Here is a 22,208-nt window from a genome sequence, read left to right on the forward strand (position 1 = left end):
TCTGATTTCATATTGTATAATGATGCAAATAAATATATAACAATTTGGTGCAAGTGCTAAAAATTATAAAAACACACAATATATCAATTCATAATCAAATAATACACCGTAAATTATGATGACAGAATAAATAAATAAATAAATTAGAGAAGCCTATATGATGCCTACTGATCACATAACTTCAAACTAATTCGCAAATGCGAAAATAATAATACATAAAGTGCACTTCAACGAGAGACAGCACGAATATATTCAGATTGTAATAATCATTATCTTAGGTCACTCATAATATATAGCTTACTGCTAAAATATATAAAATTCTAATATAAGAGACCCAAATTTGAACCATGATATCAAAAAGAGAAAATTCAAATGAATAGAATGTCCCACATATTATTCAAGCCCACATCATCATCCCTAGCTAAAGCCCTGTTAAAAAGACTGGTAAAATCAATGGTAAAACCGGAAGAATCCAGGTAAAACCCATGAAAAAGCCTCGTCTAAAAACTGGACTAAAACTACAGGATAAAAAATGGGGTTTAAAATGGTAGAAGGATAGGAAATTGAATCAATAAATAGGTACAGCTCATTACATTACTATATACTCACACACAATACAGCAAGTATAAAAAATAGTGCATTTCTTCTCCATTATTCAAACCATTGGGCATCTTTGTATCGAGAGTAAGAATATAACCCGTGCCACAACGCCAACAACTCATCGAGATATATATATATATATATATATATGACATTTTTGTGGGAACCTCTTTTTTTTATTTACTCTTAGCAACCCTTCCCTTAACCACTATGCACCCCATAACCCTAAAAATACACTTACCACCTCTAAACCTTAAAATAACCCATATCACCTGTAAACTCTTTCCACCCTTTACCACTACCAACACCTGGTCCCTAAAAGTACCCTTTCCGCCCTTTACAACTACCCTTCATAAACCTTAAAATACCCTTATCCCTCATAAATCCTAAATTTATCCTTACCACCCTTTAGCAATAATTACCCCTAAGCCCTACAATTACCCTATTCACCCTTTACCACTGTCCATCCCTAACCCTCCTAAACATACCCTTACCACTCTCTCCCAATACCCAGCCCTGTACCCTAAAATTACCAACATCTGAAACCCTAAAATGACCCTAATCAACCTTTATGGAGTACCCACCCAAACCCTAAAATTACGCTTACCAACCTTTACCACTACCCACCCCAAACCCTAAAATGACCCTTGCCACCGTTTACCACCTCACCCGTAAATCCTATAATTACCTTTACTATATTTTACTATTTGTCACTCATAAACCTTAAAATTACTACTAACACGCCAAACTCTAAAATTTCCCTTACCACGCTTTACCATTATTCATATTTAACATGGAAAATACTCTTACCACCCTTTACCACTACCCAACCTAAACCCTGAAATTACTCTTACCACCTGTTACCACCACCACTACCCTTCCCTAAACCCTAACAATAACATTGCCACTCCCAAACCATAAAGTTACTCTGACCACCCTTTAACACTGTCCACCCCTAAACATTTAGCCGTTATTGGCTAAAAATACTAGGATTAGCTGAAGGTGTTGCATAAGACATGTGCCAAATATAGCAGTTAACATAGTTAATAATCCAACCATTTCAGTTGTGTTATTCTTTGCAAAAGTGCACTCATCTGAAAAGGTGTCTTCAGTTCGATCCTTTATCAGAAATGAGCGGGTGGTAATTTGTGGTGTTTTTAGTGGTCTCCCTCTGACACCTACTCCCAGCCAGGGCATAAAAGACAAACAACTTCATAGAAGGCTCATTACAGGGTGGATCATGGCCATTGCATTTTGTTTTACTAAAATCACAGCAGCCCTTTTTTGTGAAAGCCCGACATCTATGATGTTCTGAAGGGACCACCCCACACTTTGAAGACCACTGGGACACCACCATGGATATACATGAAACTCACCATTACAACCTTTTGAAATGAGTGTACCTTCCTCATTCTAACCTAGGGGCTAACACTCCATATGGGAGCATGCACCATAGACTGTCTAAATCATACAAGTCTGGTACTTCTTGTGAGGTAAAATGCAGAAGAGCTTCTTTATGTTTAAATTATAGGTGTGGGAGATCAGCTCCCTGAGTTGGGCCAGCCCTGGAAGGTAGATAACGTTAAATATGTAGGTATCCAAATTGCGCATGGAGAGCAGCGAAATTATGACCTGAACATCGGCAGTGTACTTCAGAATTTACACCCCTCAATTACTTTCTAGAACTCCCTTCGCTTGTCATTTGATGGGTGTAATTGCCCTAATAAAATGGTGATATTGCGCAGGTCTTTATATGTGCTGCAGGGTGCGATGTATGAGACTTCTCCATTGTGTTTCGGACACGACTCCATGCTGGTGGAGCTCCTCTGAGCGGGTAGGAGGTGTAGAGGGGCCCTAACTTCACTTAAGAGAGAGGGGGACGGGAGGGTTTGGAGGTCCCAGACTTAGAGCTATATTACGTAGCGGCCCATCTATAACATGCTGTCCACTGGGTAGATGGTGACCCTAAATGGGAGAGGTCCTTAATGGTTGGCACCCGATGCCCATCAGGTTGGCGAGCTGTCCCGGACAATTTGCCCTTTTTGATTCGGCTCATGGGTAGACTTTGGGACTGGGCTATACTCAAAAGTAAGCCATTTGCCCCAGATTTAGATTTTTGCATTTTGCATCCCTTTGCTCAAATCGTATGACAGGTGCAAGCCAGCTGTGGCCACCTTCCTTCAGTCCCTGCATCTTCACACACACTAGTGACTCTTGTCAGTGGCGAGTGGGCATCGGCTCATAACACACCTCTATGGGTCACTGTTCACAGCTTGGCAGCTAGTGCCGCAACCATTCGAAGAAACCTGGACATGTGTTACTGATGGGCCTATTACTTCCAAAAACTGGCAAAAACGTAATGCTGGGGTCCGAAATGCGTCTGTCTGTGTCCGATTCAAACAGATTTAATATAATATTGTTCATATGGTGTACCTATCCCGCACTCCATCTATTCAACTGGGGATCAGAGATGCCTCTGTTTGGTGTTGTGACTGATGACTTTCTGCATCTGTTATGGCACTGTACTGCAATTCTACCTTATTGGAGGGAAGTGCTGTCCCATATCAATTGCATTACTGACTGGGACATCCCCCGGTGGATTCTTCAGTATGTGCTGGGACGGATTCTCGATAATTCAAAAAAGAAACTGAGAAGGAGATGCACGGTATCGGGCTGACAGTGGCAAAACGGCGTATAGCGAACAGCTGATTTAGTCCCCTACCTCCTACCCTTGAGGCCCGGAAACGAGATCTTCTTTAGTGGGCAGGGGTTGAAATGGAACAAAAAGGTGTCTGATGCCTTGCTGACTTAGGGTGCTATGACATTACAACTACTGGAGCCCTTCGGCGACATGGAGAAGGTGGAGATGAGGGAAGTTACTTTTCCTCACAATATTTCATGACATTTCATCAAAATTAAATGAAATTTTGCTTTTGTAGCAGAATGTTGTTTGCTGGCCTTTAGTATGACATTTTTAACTGGGCGCGCTCCTTGTAACCTGGGCTGGGGAGGTAAAGCCGACCCGATGTGGGCCCGGGACAAACGCCGTCCGAGGGCGGGAAGCCCTCCCCCGCCCCTAATGTAAATTAAGGCTAGAGAGGGGGCGACCAGGATTGGTCCCCCAAGGGTAGGCACCCCCCCCCATCAGGGTTCGCGCAGGTTTGCTGCTGCCCGCGTGACACACAGGGGGACAACAGCAGGGCAGCCCCCTTAGTGGCCACTAGTCATACCCCCCCCCTTCTTCAGGGTATGTGTGGTGGGAGCAGATGACGGTGTGGGCACTAAGGGCGAGAGGGTGATAAAGAGGGCCAGCAGGCCCCGAACAGGCACAATCACCCCACTCACATAGGAAACCCAAGAATCCCACCCACCCACAACAAAAGAAGCAGGTATTGGAGCCGCAAGGGTAGAGAGGGAATGGAGCGAACATAAGGAAGGTAGTAAAAAGAGAAAACGTACAAAAAGGTAGATGGAAGGCTCTCATAGTGTCCTTGGTTGGGATGCCTTACGGCAGGGGCACTGAGGGAGTCAAGAGGCGGCGTGCCCCCATAGAAAGAGGAGATGTGGAATGCCTCGCGGCAGGGGCACTGAGAGAGAAAGATGCAGGGACTCAGCCTCAGGAGAGATAGATTAGATGCTCAATGAAGGTCCTTGGGATGCCACTTGGCAAGGGCCCCTGGGAGAAGGGAGGGCCCACGAAAAGGGCATTGGGTGAGCGGGACTGCACTTGCAGGCCGGCAGGTCCAGACAGACACCCTCTAAGTCGGTAGCAAGTTGAAGCCTAGACCCGTGAATCAGAGGCCCAGACAAGGGGTCCCTCACCTCCCAGGAAAATTGAGGAGGCTGCGCCCATACTGCAAGAGAAATGTAAATCATGTAAATCGTTGAATGAGGAACAGTTGCTATGAACAGGAATGTTAACAAATGTGTAAACATGTGAAGTTGAATAAACTGCAACCTTTTAAGACACCAAAAGCACGTTGTCAGTGGTGATTTTAAGTAAAAGGGAACGCAGTTTTGGTTGTTTGCGGCAGGAAAGGGGGAGGTGGTGACATGCCACCTGGAGGGGGTTGCGTAAAAAGTCAGCAAAAAACATATCGGCGAGCCATTTCCTGTGTGAGCCAGTCTTCTGCTAGTATCTCATTAGACATTGTTATGCCCCGAAGCATGCTTAAGTAAAAAAGTTAATTGAAATCATTTTGTATGTTGTCGAAATTTCTTTGGTGTAAATAACATTTCATACAAACATGGGCGAATTTACTAAAACACTATTGGGCCGTTACTGAACTAATTTAGGTATGTTTCTGTGCATGTAATAAGCTGAGATACCTTTAAAATCTTCTTTGTTTTTTAATTGATAGAAGCGCAGAGGAAGCGTCTTTGAGCCCCTTCTTACCCTAAAAAGCACGAAGCAGAAGCCTCCCACCTTCAACAGAACGAATAAATTCACTGCTGGCTTTCAAGCGATTGTTGATGCATATGGTGTAGGGAGCTACAGAGAAGTGAATCCAAGTAAGCCTTTAGTGTCCCAGTATGACAGTAACATTGTGGTGACAGGCTGTTTCGAACCTACACAGAACCATTGTAATGATGATATCTCACTTGGTGTTGGTACATGAAAGCAAACCATATTTATTTGAAAATCACATTTCTATCACTAGCTGACATTGTGCAATATTTAACTTGCGTACTCTTCTTAAAACCCATTATACAACCTGTCAGATTTCCCCAAGTTTACAGAATATTCGCTGGAGAATAACTATATGCTAAAATTTACAAGGCTGTTTTGGACATGCACGGGGTTTTCACATCTTCTATTTCTGAGGAACGTCTCATAAATAGTATTATTTTTACTTTTACTCAAAGTTTTCTTTTTTCTAAAAATGTCTTTATCAATATTTTCACAGTTATATCCAGATCAATTACACAGAAAAAGAAATCCATATTAACTCCACGTATCCCCCCTCCCGCCCCCCTCCCGAACCACCCACGAGGGAACTCAAATGGTACAGCTATCAGGAATTTACAACAATTTATGCAATAAAAAGACAAAAAACAAAAAAAGAAGGAAAAAAACAGAAGAAAAAGCAAATAAATTAAGACGGAGAGAAATTTACATAGCAGAATAATAAGCAAACTAATCTTTCCACCTTATTTATTCAAAGAAGACCAACTCATCAAAGGGGCCCAGATAGCTAATCCCTTCATTCTCACTTTACGACCTGCTCTGTCATATATAGCTTTTTCAAATCTGAAAATTGACAAGAGCCTTGCCAACCATTGTTGTCCCGTCGGAGGGATAGGGTCAAGCCAATGAGTGGCTATACACAACCTAAACACTGTACATCCAACAAATGGAGTGGTGTGGCTCACTGGCTAGAGGCGGCAGACCCGTAAACAGAGAATGGCCCGGGACCAGGGTTCAATTCCCGACGCGGCAGGGTCGTGGACTAGGGTCAAAACGGACTCGATAATTCTCACCTCGGTGCCTACTCTAACCAGGGAACACACTCGCAACTCTGGGCATTAAGCTTGCCTCATCTCTACAACGGCCCCCCACAGACGCCGGGGATGCCTGGTTTCACCTTGGAGATACCCAGAAAGGGACAATCTCACAGGGAAAACCAGTACGGTTTCCCCAGCGGTCTTCAGCGCCAGGTTACTCCTTGGAGTCGCAGTGCGCTTTACAAGTACACCCACATTTTCATTTATAAAAAAGGTACACTTTGAGTTCCAAGGGTGACCATCACCTATCACCAATACAATAAATTTAGGGCTAAGATCAATTTCTGCACCAATAATACTTGTTAGAAACCCTTTAACACTGTTTTTCAAGATGTCAAGTGTTGGACATGTCGCAAACATATGAACAAGATCAGTTGCTGGATGTTGGCAGAGGGAGCAAGTAGACCCGGCTACTCTGCCCCATTTGGCAATCTTAGAAGGAGTTATATACAGATTAAACCATGTTTTGTAATATTGGAGTTGTAAGTTTGTTGCCATAAATGATGTCTGTGACATAAGTAATGACTCCTCAGCATCTCCAGTATTGATCTCTAATGCATTTTGCTACTGGTCAGCATGCTTAGTCAGATCATCGGGTAATAAATCACCCAATAATGTGTAAAGCCCGCCCAACGTACTAGAATCTTTGATTAACAACTCCATTACTGGTACTTTGAGAACGTCAGAGGTTCCTCCGAGTTTATTAGCTAAAAAATGTCTGAGTTGGAGATACTTAAAAAATTGTTGGTTGTCCAGCCCATACCTATCACTTATAGAATCAAACAGAAGCATATCAGACCTACTTATAAATCTCCAATTACTCATATAGCTTTATCTTACCATTGCTTCATATATCCACATTAAATACATAGGGCAAAAGATTATTCCTATATATAGAGGTGTATGCATTAAATCGTCCCAGTCCTAGCTTTCTCCGGACCGAGGACCAAACCTTAAATGCACAAATTAGGGTCTTAAACCTGACCCGTTTGTAATAGTTGTAGTCAGTGTGCTGTAGAAAACACCCCTTAGCTTCAGTTCCCAACATCATTTCGAAAATAGGGACAGAAGAACTATCTCTTATTGAATCACTCTTTTCATTAAGCAGTATCTCCATATTTTGCAACATCGCAGCCCAATGATATAATTAGAGATTAGGTACTGCCCACCCACCCCTGTCCCTGGGTAGAGTCAATAGTCTTAAGGCTCTGCGGGGATGAAAGTTGGCCCAGATAAATCTAGAGAAAAGTTGGTTCATCGATTTGAGCCAGGTACTACTAATTGACAAAGGAATGGTCCCTAAATAATGTAATATCTTTGGAAAAAAAATCATTTTAATAATATTACATCTACCCACTAGAGTAAGTTTCACATTCTCTAGACTAGCACATTCTGTTTTAAATTTACCAATTAAAGGGTTTAAGTTATTATCCATAATTTTAGATACATCTGCCCCAATTTCTATCACCAAGTACACCACCTTTTGAACAACACGTGCGTCATTAACCTGAACAGCATTCCTGCTCAAAAGCTGTGTCTTATTTTGATTTAATCGATAGCCAGACAGTTTCCCAAAGGCCTCAGCTACTTTTTCGATTTCTTTGACAGCTATCTCGGGATTAGAAGTAATTATGGCTAGGTCGTCGGCGTAGGCTAGTATTTTCGTATAACCCCCAATGCCCTGCACTCCGTCAATCAAATGGTTGGCTTCTATCTTCCTAATCAATCGGTCTATATAGACCGTAAACAGTAAGGGTGAGCAGGGGCAACCCTGGCGAGTCCCTCTACTAATAACAATTGGTTACTTCATCTCCACCATGATAGATATACAAGCCGTGGGGCTGCGAAACATTAATTTTAGTGCTGAAATATATTTCTCCCCTATTCCTCTATCCTTTAGCATTGCACATAAAAACGGCCAGGAGACCCTATCGAACGCCTTCTCTGCATCTAGCAGAATAAGTCCAATAGGGTCTCCTGTGATGCCGGCTGCATCTAGTAAGGTGATAACCCGCTGGATATGTTCTATGGTACTTCGACCCAACACGAACCCATGTTGAGTAGGTGATACTAATTGCTTAATTATAGCTGCCAAGTGCGCTGCCAATATCTGGGCATATATTGTGATTTCACTGTTTATCAAGGTGATAGGCCAATATGACCCCATTTCTTCTGGAGGGTTTCCCTTTTTAGGGAATATAACTATGTTTGCGGCCTCCCAGCATTTCGGAACCCCCACCCCATTCTGTGTTACATAAAAGGGGGGTTAAACCCATGTAGTCACGGGGACCTGGGTGCTAGGTAATACATATATAGGAAAGGGTCCCCGTAAAAGTGGTGTATGCCAGCGGGCCACACACAAAAGGGAATTAGTAACAAATTAACAAAAGACAATCAACAAAATTTCCAAAGGTAATAAAGTTTTATTACCAAAGAGTAGAAGACAAAAATTACCTTCAATACAAAAATTACAGATTTTCAGTATTAGCAAGCCCCAAGGGGGGGGGGAGGAAGGGAGAAGGAGAGAAAGAAACTAGAAGGTAAATAAGAGAAAAATACACAGTATTGATAGTGACCTGATTATTACAAGATTAAATGACACTGTACAAAAATTTTTAACAATATAAATATAAAGGCCAAAGATACGGCCCAAATCGGACAATTCACAAAATATCAAAAAACATCCAGCACATATGGTAATTCAAATTAATATGGGTTGTGACTGGTGTATCAACAGAAGACAAACAGTCGACGTTTCGACCCCTAATAACAGGCTGAGTAAAAGTCCTTTCACGGGGTCTTCATCAGGACGTCATACAGGGAAGGGGAAGGGGCCACACTGTGGGAGGAAACATTTGGACTTTAGTACAAGGTGAAGACGACTGTTTGTCCAAGTCTAAACCAAGCGATTAATTTAACAATATTTCAACAAATTTAATTTACCATGGGGTACGGCCTGTGAGAAGGGCTCTGTACACAGAGTTGGCGCCACGCAGTTAAGTCGCGGTCACTCACTAATGATCGGAAGATCAACAAAGGAGGAGAAGGTCAACAATTAAGTATGTACATGCACTTATGTCGAAATACATCTTAGGATAAATCAAAACCTACACATAGAGCCTAATATTAACAGTTCGAGCTGCCATAAGAGTGGAACAACAAAGCTTCTTGCCTCACTCGTATTCAGAAGATTAGAAATTAAATACTTAAATACCTCGAAATTCTGGCGAAATTATTGCACCAGGAGAAACAGCGGGCGGGGCACTCTTTGTGAGAAAGGACCATCCAGACCCGCTGGAAATCAATAAGTTAACGTACTCATGTTACTGAATGTAGCAAATTATGGCACATAGGATTCATGAATTAATTCAGGGCCACAATGGCGAACTTACAAGAGTTTGTACTGTGACCAAGGTAAGCGGTCTCCGTCACCCTGGTAATGTGAGGAGCCGCCTGCTTGAAACAGGGACTGCTAGCACGAAGGCGGGTAGGGGTGGTTGTCAACATCCAACCTGCCAACGAACAAATAATTAAAGAGGAAAGCTAGTATATTTAGAAAGAGCACCAGACACTCCTGTACAGGATCGTATTCACTTACGAAGAAAGGTGACGTATGACCTTTCCGTCTAAGAACGCGGCCAGTGTTTGCTGTCGGGCACCACAGAAGAAGGGCGTTTAGTGAGCGGGGCTCGTAGTCCCGTGGTTCCTAAACGGACAAGGTAGTAATTAATTTCAAACCTCTAAAGGGCCGGCAGAAAAACAAGCCGTCAAGTATTTTACTCACATTTAATTGCCACAGGGAAGGGGGATTGCGACCTTTCCGCCTGAGAGCCAAGCCGGTGTTTTCGCTGCGGGTCACCGCAGAGGAAAGGCGATTAGTGAGCGGGGCTCGTAGTGCCGTGCTTCCTAAAAGAACGGGATCGTGATTAATTTCAAGCCTTTAAGGGGCCGGCGGGAAAACAGGCCGTCAGGTATTTAACTTACATACGATTGCCAGAGCGTCAGCAAGGATCAGCGTCTGCAAGGATCAATCCGGACAGCAACTCCGCAAAGCAGCAATGCGGAGTTTGTGGGCGGGACCAGCTGATGTTGGTTCAAAATAGAAATGAACAAAATACTCGAGTCCACCGCGTTGAGGGCGGATGGTTTAAATAAGTGATTTTAAACTCGTAGGGAGTGTCTCGGCCTGCATAAAATTAATATATATGAAAAATACATGCTGTCACAGAATAAATCTCATTTATACAAAGTGTCGACCACAATTAACGTTTACACCATATGGATTGTCATTCGTTAGAAAAAGGTGCTTCTCTCACACAGGAGGAAGTAAACCCATTCCTTTATCCATTTCCCAAATTTACAGTTACGTGGCATCAAGTAATGAAAGATGGAGGGGCATCTCTCACGCAGGAGGATGAAACCCGATTCATACATTGTTCCAGAACACAATTAAAAAAGGGTATACTTTAGAACAGATCCTGACCTACGGGTGCATCTCACACACAGGTGGATGAAAACCCACTAAGGCCAAGACAAGGAGGGGTATTATTGCCCAAGTATTAAAGAGGGATAGACTGCAGAATCTCAGTTACTGGGGTTCAAGTGTACCAAAGAAGGGGACATGTTAGGTGATTCAACCTAAGGCTGCTAGTTGAGATAAACTACTCTCTTGTTCGTTTAGTCCGTTTTTTATGGAGTCCAAAAGTGACATCCATTTAGACTCCCGTGTATTCAGGATAGATAGGAGGTTACCTCCCCTTCTACCCAAAGTCACCTTTTCAACAGCGAACCACCGTAGGTCAGTGACCAAATGGCCAGCTGTGAGCCAATGGTCCACGAGGGGGGCCCCTGCCACTTTGCATCTCAATCTACTACAGTGGGAGGAAATTCTAGCCTTGATTTTCTGTTGCGTTTGACCCACATACAAAAGACTACATGGACACCGAATGATGTATATCACTCCAGTAGAGTTACAATTAGTGTAGTGTTTGAGAGTATATGTCCGTCCGCGGTGGTCGAATGTCTTAGTCTGGACTGTGGTTTCACAGGCAGTACATCCACCACATCTGTAGTGGCCTATCACTGGGGGCAAATTCCAGAGGGACGTTAAAGTAGGTTGGCTCTCGCCTTCAAGGAACGAATGAACCACCATGTCCCTTATGTTTTTCGCTCTCTTAAAGGAGTGAAGGGGCAACTCCTGTTGGTTGATGACGTCAGCCACCAAAGGCCAGTTGTGATTAATGATCTTCTTAATGTCATTACTACGAGTTGAAAAAGTCGTGACGCAAATCACGCGGTCGGTAGTAGCACGTGAGGCGTCACTTGGATTAAGGAGGGAATCCCGAGGATTGTACCATGCGCGCTTTCTTGCCCTCTTGACCAACCTAATTGGATACCCTCGTGCTATCAGACGCTCACTCAGGACCTCCGATTCTTTAAAATAATCGGCTCTTGAGGAGCAATTTCTCCTAATCCTAAAAAATTGGCCGACTGGCAGGTTGTCTTTTAGCCCCCTAGGGTGGTGACTTTGGTATTGTAAGAGTGAATTGCGCTCAGTTGGCTTCCTGAACAGGGTGGTATGCAGTTGGTCTGAATCAACATAAATAGAGATATCTAAGAAAGGTATAACTTCTTTACTTGATTCCATCGTAAACTGAATCGCCGGATTCCGGGAGTTAAGCCAGTTATGGAAGACTTTAAGTTGGTCAACATCACCGTCCCAAATACACAAGACATCGTCTATATATCTTACCCACAGGGGCAGATGTTCCTTAAAAGGATTGGTGGCTGGGAAAATGTGTTGGTGTTCAAAATAATCCATAAAAATTATAGCTAGGTTTGGAGCAAAGGTGGCCCCCATCGCCACGCCCCTAGTCTGCAAATAAAATCGATCTTGAAAAATGAAAAAGTTTTGCATCATTGCAATTTCCAAAAGTTGGATAATGAACTCAGTAGGGACCTGGAGAGGGGCAGTTCGAGTGTCTAGAACCGTTCTTATTACATCCAATGCTTCTTGTTGGGGGATACTCGTATAAAGTGATACGATATCACATGTAACCAGGAGAGAGCTTTCTGGATTAAAAGGTCGACCATCTATCAAGTTAATGACTTGTGTGGTATCTCGTAAATAGGCTTTTGTATGGAGTGCGATGGGCTTCAGAAAAAAGTCAACGTATTGACAGAGAGGCTCTAAAAGGGAACCGCATCCAGAAACGATTGGACGGCCAGGAGGTTTGTTAAGGTTCTTATGTACCTTAGGTAAGGTATAGATCGTGGCCAGTCTGGGAAATTTTTGATTGAGGAACTCAAATTCCTGTTTGCTCAAAAAACCTGTGTCCAATCCCTCTTGGGTCACCCTTAGGATGTTATTGGCCAAATCACTAGAAGGATCACTGGGTAAGAGACGGTAGCTTATGCCATCTGATAGTTGTCTGTAGATTTCAGCTTTGTAATCAGAGAGGTCTTGAACCACAATTGCACCGCCTTTATCCGCGGGTTTTATAACAACCTCTTTGTTGTTACTTAAATCCGCCAAGGCCTTCTTCTCTGTTTTGGGTAAATTAAGCCGCGTAAATTTAGGCTCCTTGAGGGTGAGATCTATGGAGGAAGTTACAATATCCTCAAAGGCAAGGATCCGACTATTCATAGCATATGTAGGTGGAAAAAAGGTTGAGGGAACCCTCAACCCAGTGACCGAATTATTTGGTCTGATGGTCTGATTTCGGAAGAAATAGCGTAACCTTATCCTTCGGAAAAAGCTAAAAAGTTCGGTTTTGAGCAGGAATTTATTGACCGAAGCTGTGGGGACATAAGAAAGTCCTCGGCCGAGGACCTTAAGTTCTGCCTCCTGGAATTGATGTTTAGAAATATTGATCACTGGACTGGCGACACTGGGAAGCCCAACAGTTGGTGGAGTGGGCATAGTTACCATCTGTAAGTGTTCCTGCGTGTGGATATCTCCCCGTGTGTCTCGGGGCGAAAGGTGACCCGCTTCTGTTGTTTGCCTCGACCACCTGCCCACCCTGCCTGTTGTTGGCCTCTGGCTTGTCCCCGGGGCCAGTTGTTGCCACGGCCTCGCGGTGGGCGCCACTGTCCCCGACCCTGATCTAAAAAATGGGGTTGAAATTGGGGGGGATACTGCTGGTAAGTAGGGTCTTGAATGGGATAAGGAGGGTAGGGGTATGCGGTGCTAGGTCCTGCCTCAGCTTCACTGCCAGAACTATAGGAGGAGTCTGAAAAGGTGGTATAGTTTTGTCGTCCTCTATACCCCCCACGGCCTCGATTAGTGAATCGGCCTTGACTATCCTGTTTGTAATATTCTGGCTGTAAGTAAGGATACACTAGTTTTTTGTCAAAGGCTCTGAGATCACGTGCCAATTTCTCCAATTTCTTCGTTTGTGCCGTAGTGTCAAAATCTTTTATGGTTGCTTCCAAATGGTCTATAGCTTCCTTGGCTTTGGTGAGTGTGCTATCACCCAAGATTTCGGCCTTCAAATCTGCAATCTCTTTGCTCAAGGAGACTACCTGTTCTGCGGCCGTCTCGACCCCCAGCACCATCCAGTGCCGGGAGCAATTATTTGCCACGTAACTAAATCCCTCTTTGAATTTAGGTACGTCGACAAATATCACAGGCTCGATTTTAATTTGTAACCCCACCGGGATTATATTCTCTTGCAAGTATCTTGTAAATAGGTGTCCATGAAGTCTAGTACGAATAAGTTTTTTCTCTAATCTTTCCAAACGGGTCACCTTATCATTGAGGGTGATATCAATGGCCGGGACCGAGGTAGATAAAAAGGTGGATGATAGGTCTTTGGTTAACTGATTGATATACTCCTCTGTATAAGAAAGTAATTCGGATTCAACCATGGTATAACTAAATTTAATTTAGGGAAAAAGGAACCTCGCAGGTCAAACCTGCTCAGATAGTGTTACATAAAAGGGGGGTTAAACCCATGTAGTCACGGGGACCTGGGTGCTAGGTAATACATATATAGGAAAGGGTCCCCGTAAAAGTGGTGTATGCCAGCGGGCCACACACAAAAGGGAATTAGTAACAAATTAACAAAAGACAATCAACAAAATTTCCAAAGGTAATAAAGTTTTATTACCAAAGAGTAGAAGACAAAAATTACCTTCAATACAAAAATTACAGATTTTCAGTATTAGCAAGCCCCAAGGGGGGGGGGGGGAAGGGAGAAGGAGAGAAAGAAACTAGAAGGTAAATAAGAGAAAAATACACAGTATTGATAGTGACCTGATTATTACAAGATTAAATGACACTGTACAAAAATTTTTAACAATATAAATATAAAGGCCAAAGATACGGCCCAAATCGGACAATTCACAAAATATCAAAAAACATCCAGCACATATGGTAATTCAAATTAATATGGGTTGTGACTGGTGTATCAACAGAAGACAAACAGTCGACGTTTCGACCCCTAATAACAGGCTGAGTAAAAGTCCTTTCACGGGGTCTTCATCAGGACGTCATACAGGGAAGGGGAAGGGGCCACACTGTGGGAGGAAACATTTGGACTTTAGTACAAGGTGAAGACGACTGTTTGTCCAAGTCTAAACCAAGCGATTAATTTAACAATATTTCAACAAATTTAATTTACCATGGGGTACGGCCTGTGAGAAGGGCTCTGTACACAGAGTTGGCGCCACGCAGTTAAGTCGCGGTCACTCACTAATGATCGGAAGATCAACAAAGGAGGAGAAGGTCAACAATTAAGTATGTACATGCACTTATGTCGAAATACATCTTAGGATAAATCAAAACCTACACATAGAGCCTAATATTAACAGTTCGAGCTGCCATAAGAGTGGAACAACAAAGCTTCTTGCCTCACTCGTATTCAGAAGATTAGAAATTAAATACTTAAATACCTCGAAATTCTGGCGAAATTATTGCACCAGGAGAAACAGCGGGCGGGGCACTCTTTGTGAGAAAGGACCATCCAGACCCGCTGGAAATCAATAAGTTAACGTACTCATGTTACTGAATGTAGCAAATTATGGCACATAGGATTCATGAATTAATTCAGGGCCACAATGGCGAACTTACAAGAGTTTGTACTGTGACCAAGGTAAGCGGTCTCCGTCACCCTGGTAATGTGAGGAGCCGCCTGCTTGAAACAGGGACTGCTAGCACGAAGGCGGGTAGGGGTGGTTGTCAACATCCAACCTGCCAACGAACAAATAATTAAAGAGGAAAGCTAGTATATTTAGAAAGAGCACCAGACACTCCTGTACAGGATCGTATTCACTTACGAAGAAAGGTGACGTATGACCTTTCCGTCTAAGAACGCGGCCAGTGTTTGCTGTCGGGCACCACAGAAGAAGGGCGTTTAGTGAGCGGGGCTCGTAGTCCCGTGGTTCCTAAACGGACAAGGTAGTAATTAATTTCAAACCTCTAAAGGGCCGGCAGAAAAACAAGCCGTCAAGTATTTTACTCACATTTAATTGCCACAGGGAAGGGGGATTGCGACCTTTCCGCCTGAGAGCCAAGCCGGTGTTTTCGCTGCGGGTCACCGCAGAGGAAAGGCGATTAGTGAGCGGGGCTCGTAGTGCCGTGCTTCCTAAAAGAACGGGATCGTGATTAATTTCAAGCCTTTAAGGGGCCGGCGGGAAAACAGGCCGTCAGGTATTTAACTTACATACGATTGCCAGAGCGTCAGCAAGGATCAGCGTCTGCAAGGATCAATCCGGACAGCAACTCCGCAAAGCAGCAATGCGGAGTTTGTGGGCGGGACCAGCTGATGTTGGTTCAAAATAGAAATGAACAAAATACTCGAGTCCACCGCGTTGAGGGCGGATGGTTTAAATAAGTGATTTTAAACTCGTAGGGAGTGTCTCGGCCTGCATAAAATTAATATATATGAAAAATACATGCTGTCACAGAATAAATCTCATTTATACAAAGTGTCGACCACAATTAACGTTTACACCATATGGATTGTCATTCGTTAGAAAAAGGTGCTTCTCTCACACAGGAGGAAGTAAACCCATTCCTTTATCCATTTCCCAAATTTACAGTTACGTGGCATCAAGTAATGAAAGATGGAGGGGCATCTCTCACGCAGGAGGATGAAACCCGATTCATACATTGTTCCAGAACACAATTAAAAAAGGGTATACTTTAGAACAGATCCTGACCTACGGGTGCATCTCACACACAGGTGGATGAAAACCCACTAAGGCCAAGACAAGGAGGGGTATTATTGCCCAAGTATTAAAGAGGGATAGACTGCAGAATCTCAGTTACTGGGGTTCAAGTGTACCAAAGAAGGGGACATGTTAGGTGATTCAACCTAAGGCTGCTAGTTGAGATAAACTACTCTCTTGTTCGTTTAGTCCGTTTTTTATGGAGTCCAAAAGTGACATCCATTTAGACTCCCGTGTATTCAGGATAGATAGGAGGTTACCTCCCCTTCTACCCAAAGTCACCTTTTCAACAGCGAACCACCGTAGAGAATATAATCCCGGTGGGGTTACAAATTAAAATCGAGCCTGTGATATTTGTCGACGTACCTAAATTCAAAGAGGGATTTAGTTACGTGGCAAATAATTGCTCCCGGCACTGGATGGTGCTGGGGGTCGAGACGGCCGCAGAACAGGTAGTCTCCTTGAGCAAAGAGATTGCAGATTTGAAGGCCGAAATCTTGGGTGATAGCACACTCACCAAAGCCAAGGAAGCTATAGACCATTTGGAAGCAACCATAAAAGATTTTGACACTACGGCACAAACGAAGAAATTGGAGAAATTGGCACGTGATCTCAGAGCCTTTGACAAAAAACTAGTGTATCCTTACTTACAGCCAGAATATTACAAACAGGATAGTCAAGGCCGATTCACTAATCGAGGCCGTGGGGGGTATAGAGGACGACAAAACTATACCACCTTTTCAGACTCCTCCTATAGTTCTGGCAGTGAAGCTGAGGCAGGACCTAGCACCGCATACCCCTACCCTCCTTATCCCATTCAAGACCCTACTTACCAGCAGTATCCCCCCCAATTTCAACCCCATTTTTTAGATCAGGGTCGGGGACAGTGGCGCCCACCGCGAGGCCGTGGCAACAACTGGCCCCGGGGACAAGCCAGAGGCCAACAACAGGCAGGGTGGGCAGGTGGTCGAGGCAAACAACAGAAGCGGGTCACCTTTCGCCCCGAGACACACGGGGAGATATCCACACGCAGGAACACTTACAGATGGTAACTATGCCCACTCCACCAACTGTTGGGCTTCCCAGTGTCGCCAGTCCAGTGATCAATATTTCTAAACATCAATTCCAGGAGGCAGAACTTAAGGTCCTCGGCCGAGGACTTTCTTATGTCCCCACAGCTTCGGTCAATAAATTCCTGCTCAAAACCGAACTTTTTAGCTTTTTCCGAAGGATAAGGTTACGCTATTTCTTCCGAAATCAGACCATCAGACCAAATAATTCGGTCACTGGGTTGAGGGTTCCCTCAACCTTTTTTCCACCTACATATGCTATGAATAGTCGGATCCTTGCCTTTGAGGATATTGTAACTTCCTCCATAGATCTCACCCTCAAGGAGCCTAAATTTACGCGGCTTAATTTACCCAAAACAGAGAAGAAGGCCTTGGCGGATTTAAGTAACAACAAAGAGGTTGTTATAAAACCCGCGGATAAAGGCGGTGCAATTGTGGTTCAAGACCTCTCTGATTACAAAGCTGAAATCTACAGACAACTATCAGATGGCATAAGCTACCGTCTCTTACCCAGTGATCCTTCTAGTGATTTGGCCAATAACATCCTAAGGGTGACCCAAGAGGGATTGGACACAGGTTTTTTGAGCAAACAGGAATTTGAGTTCCTCAATCAAAAATTTCCCAGACTGGCCACGATCTATACCTTACCTAAGGTACATAAGAACCTTAACAAACCTCCTGGCCGTCCAATCGTTTCTGGATGCGGTTCCCTTTTAGTTCCCTTTTAGAGCCTCTCTGTCAATACGTTGACTTTTTTCTGAAGCCCATCGCACTCCATACAAAAGCCTATTTACGAGATACCACACAAGTCATTAACTTGATAGATGGTCGACCTTTTAATCCAGAAAGCTCTCTCCTGGTTACATGTGATATCGTATCACTTTATACGAGTATCCCCCAACAAGAAGCATTGGATGTAATAAGAACGGTTCTAGACACTCGAACTGCCCCTCTCCAGGTCCCTACTGAGTTCATTATCCAACTTTTGGAAATTGCAATGATGCAAAACTTTTTCATTTTTCAAGATCGATTTTATTTGCAGACTAGGGGCGTGGCGATGGGGGCCACCTTTGCTCCAAACCTAGCTATAATTTTTATGGATTATTTTGAACACCAACACATTTTCCCAGCCACCAATCCTTTTAAGGAACATCTGCCCCTGTGGGTAAGATATATAGACGATGTCTTGTGTATTTGGGACGGTGATGTTGACCAACTTAAAGTCTTCCATAACTGGCTTAACTCCCGGAATCCGGCGATTCAGTTTACGATGGAATCAAGTAAAGAAGTTATACCTTTCTTAGATATCTCTATTTATGTTGATTCAGACCAACTGCATACCACCCTGTTCAGGAAGCCAACTGAGCGCAATTCACTCTTACAATACCAAAGTCACCACCCTAGGGGGCTAAAAGACAACCTGCCAGTCGGCCAATTTTTTAGGATTAGGAGAAATTGCTCCTCAAGAGCCGATTATTTTAAAGAATCGGAGGTCCTGAGTGAGCGTCTGATAGCACGAGGGTATCCAATTAGGTTGGTCAAGAGGGCAAGAAAGCGCGCATGGTACAATCCTCGGGATTCCCTCCTTAATCCAAGTGACGCCTCACGTGCTACTACCGACCGCGTGATTTGCGTCACGACTTTTTCAACTCGTAGTAATGACATTAAGAAGATCATTAATCACAACTGGCCTTTGGTGGCTGACGTCATCAACCAACAGGAGTTGCCCCTTCACTCCTTTAAGAGAGCGAAAAACATAAGGGACATGGTGGTTCATTCGTTCCTTGAAGGCGAGAGCCAACCTACTTTAACGTCCCTCTGGAATTTGCCCCCAGTGATAGGCCACTACAGATGTGGTGGATGTACTGCCTGTGAAACCACAGTCCAGACTAAGACATTCGACCACCGCGGACGGACATATACTCTCAAACACTACACTAATTGTAACTCTACTGGAGTGATATACATCATTCGGTGTCCATGTAGTCTTTTGTATGTGGGTCAAACGCAACAGAAAATCAAGGCTAGAATTTCCTCCCACTGTAGTAGATTGAGATGCAAAGTGGCAGGGGCCCCCCTCGTGGACCATTGGCTCACAGCTGGCCATTTGGTCACTGACCTACGGTGGTTCGCTGTTGAAAAGGTGACTTTGGGTAGAAGGGGAGGTAACCTCCTATCTATCCTGAATACACGGGAGTCTAAATGGATGTCACTTTTGGACTCCATAAAAAACGGACTAAACGAACAAGAGAGTAGTTTATCTCAACTAGCAGCCTTAGGTTGAATCACCTAACATGTCCCCTTCTTTGGTACACTTGAACCCCAGTAACTGAGATTCTGCAGTCTATCCCTCTTTAATACTTGGGCAATAATACCCCTCCTTGTCTTGGCCTTAGTGGGTTTTCATCCACCTGTGTGTGAGATGCACCCGTAGGTCAGGATCTGTTCTAAAGTATACCCTTTTTTAATTGTGTTCTGGAACAATGTATGAATCGGGTTTCATCCTCCTGCGTGAGAGATGCCCCTCCATCTTTCATTACTTGATGCCACGTAACTGTAAATTTGGGAAATGGATAAAGGAATGGGTTTACTTCCTCCTGTGTGAGAGAAGCACCTTTTTCTAACGAATGACAATCCATATGGTGTAAACGTTAATTGTGGTCGACACTTTGTATAAATGAGATTTATTCTGTGACAGCATGTATTTTTCATATATATTAATTTTATGCAGGCCGAGACACTCCCTACGAGTTTAAAATCACTTATTTAAACCATCCGCCCTCAACGCGGTGGACTCGAGTATTTTGTTCATTTCTATTTTGAACCAACATCAGCTGGTCCCGCCCACAAACTCCGCATTGCTGCTTTGCGGAGTTGCTGTCCGGATTGATCCTTGCAGACGCTGATCCTTGCTGACGCTCTGGCAATCGTATGTAAGTTAAATACCTGACGGCCTGTTTTCCCGCCGGCCCCTTAAAGGCTTGAAATTAATCACGATCCCGTTCTTTTAGGAAGCACGGCACTACGAGCCCCGCTCACTAATCGCCTTTCCTCTGCGGTGACCCGCAGCGAAAACACCGGCTTGGCTCTCAGGCGGAAAGGTCGCAATCCCCCTTCCCTGTGGCAATTAAATGTGAGTAAAATACTTGACGGCTTGTTTTTCTGCCGGCCCTTTAGAGGTTTGAAATTAATTACTACCTTGTCCGTTTAGGAACCACGGGACTACGAGCCCCGCTCACTAAACGCCCTTCTTCTGTGGTGCCCGACAGCAAACACTGGCCGCGTTCTTAGACGGAAAGGTCATACGTCACCTTTCTTCGTAAGTGAATACGATCCTGTACAGGAGTGTCTGGTGCTCTTTCTAAATATACTAGCTTTCCTCTTTAATTATTTGTTCGTTGGCAGGTTGGATGTTGACAACCACCCCTACCCGCCTTCGTGCTAGCAGTCCCTGTTTCAAGCAGGCGGCTCCTCACATTACCAGGGTGACGGAGACCGCTTACCTTGGTCACAGTACAAACTCTTGTAAGTTCGCCATTGTGGCCCTGAATTAATTCATGAATCCTATGTGCCATAATTTGCTACATTCAGTAACATGAGTACGTTAACTTATTGATTTCCAGCGGGTCTGGATGGTCCTTTCTCACAAAGAGTGCCCCGCCCGCTGTTTCTCCTGGTGCAATAATTTCGCCAGAATTTCGAGGTATTTAAGTATTTAATTTCTAATCTTCTGAATACGAGTGAGGCAAGAAGCTTTGTTGTTCCACTCTTATGGCAGCTCGAACTGTTAATATTAGGCTCTATGTGTAGGTTTTGATTTATCCTAAGATGTATTTCGACATAAGTGCATGTACATACTTAATTGTTGACCTTCTCCTCCTTTGTTGATCTTCCGATCATTAGTGAGTGACCGCGACTTAACTGCGTGGCGCCAACTCTGTGTACAGAGCCCTTCTCACAGGCCGTACCCCATGGTAAATTAAATTTGTTGAAATATTGTTAAATTAATCGCTTGGTTTAGACTTGGACAAACAGTCGTCTTCACCTTGTACTAAAGTCCAAATGTTTCCTCCCACAGTGTGGCCCCTTCCCCTTCCCTGTATGACGTCCTGATGAAGACCCCGTGAAAGGACTTTTACTCAGCCTGTTATTAGGGGTCGAAACGTCGACTGTTTGTCTTCTGTTGATACACCAGTCACAACCCATATTAATTTGAATTACCATATGTGCTGGATGTTTTTTGATATTTTGTGAATTGTCCGATTTGGGCCGTATCTTTGGCCTTTATATTTATATTGTTAAAAATTTTTGTACAGTGTCATTTAATCTTGTAATAATCAGGTCACTATCAATACTGTGTATTTTTCTCTTATTTACCTTCTAGTTTCTTTCTCTCCTTCTCCCTTCCTCCCCCCCCCCTTGGGGCTTGCTAATACTGAAAATCTGTAATTTTTGTATTGAAGGTAATTTTTGTCTTCTACTCTTTGGTAATAAAACTTTATTACCTTTGGAAATTTTGTTGATTGTCTTTTGTTAATTTGTTACTAATTCCCTTTTGTGTGTGGCCCGCTGGCATACACCACTTTTACGGGGACCCTTTCCTATATATGTATTACCCACCCCATTCTGGGCATTTGTGAATACTTGCTTCATTATTTCTAACAGTGATGGTGCAAATATTTTGTAGAACTCTCCCGGTATTGCGTCTAGCCCAGCTGCCTTACCCCTAGACAGTGAGCTAATAGCATCCTGAATTTCTTCCGTTGTTATAGGAGAATCTAGAGCTAATTGCTCCTCTTGAGTAAGTTTCTCCCTTGAAAAACCATCCAAATAGTTATCAATTGCTTCCTCACAATTATC

General features: G+C 43.7%; 1 protein-coding gene across 14 annotated transcripts in view; it reads left to right on the forward strand.

Annotated features, from left to right (window-relative positions):
* The window catches only part of LOC144804990 (V-type proton ATPase 116 kDa subunit a 4-like), a 6,844,636-nt gene that overhangs the window by 1,666,454 nt on the left and 5,155,974 nt on the right, over positions 1–22,208 (forward strand). For all 14 annotated transcript variants that reach the window (XM_078671938.1, XM_078672103.1, XM_078672267.1 and 11 more), the window contains one exon: positions 4,962–5,112. In XM_078671938.1, coding sequence (XP_078528064.1) covers positions 4,962–5,112 — 151 coding nt within the window. The remainder of the gene's footprint in view (positions 1–4,961; positions 5,113–22,208) is intronic.

Source organism: Lissotriton helveticus, chromosome 1_1 (assembly GCF_964261635.1).
Source record: "Lissotriton helveticus chromosome 1_1, aLisHel1.1, whole genome shotgun sequence".
In the NCBI taxonomy this organism is placed as follows: Eukaryota; Metazoa; Chordata; class Amphibia; order Caudata; family Salamandridae; genus Lissotriton; species Lissotriton helveticus.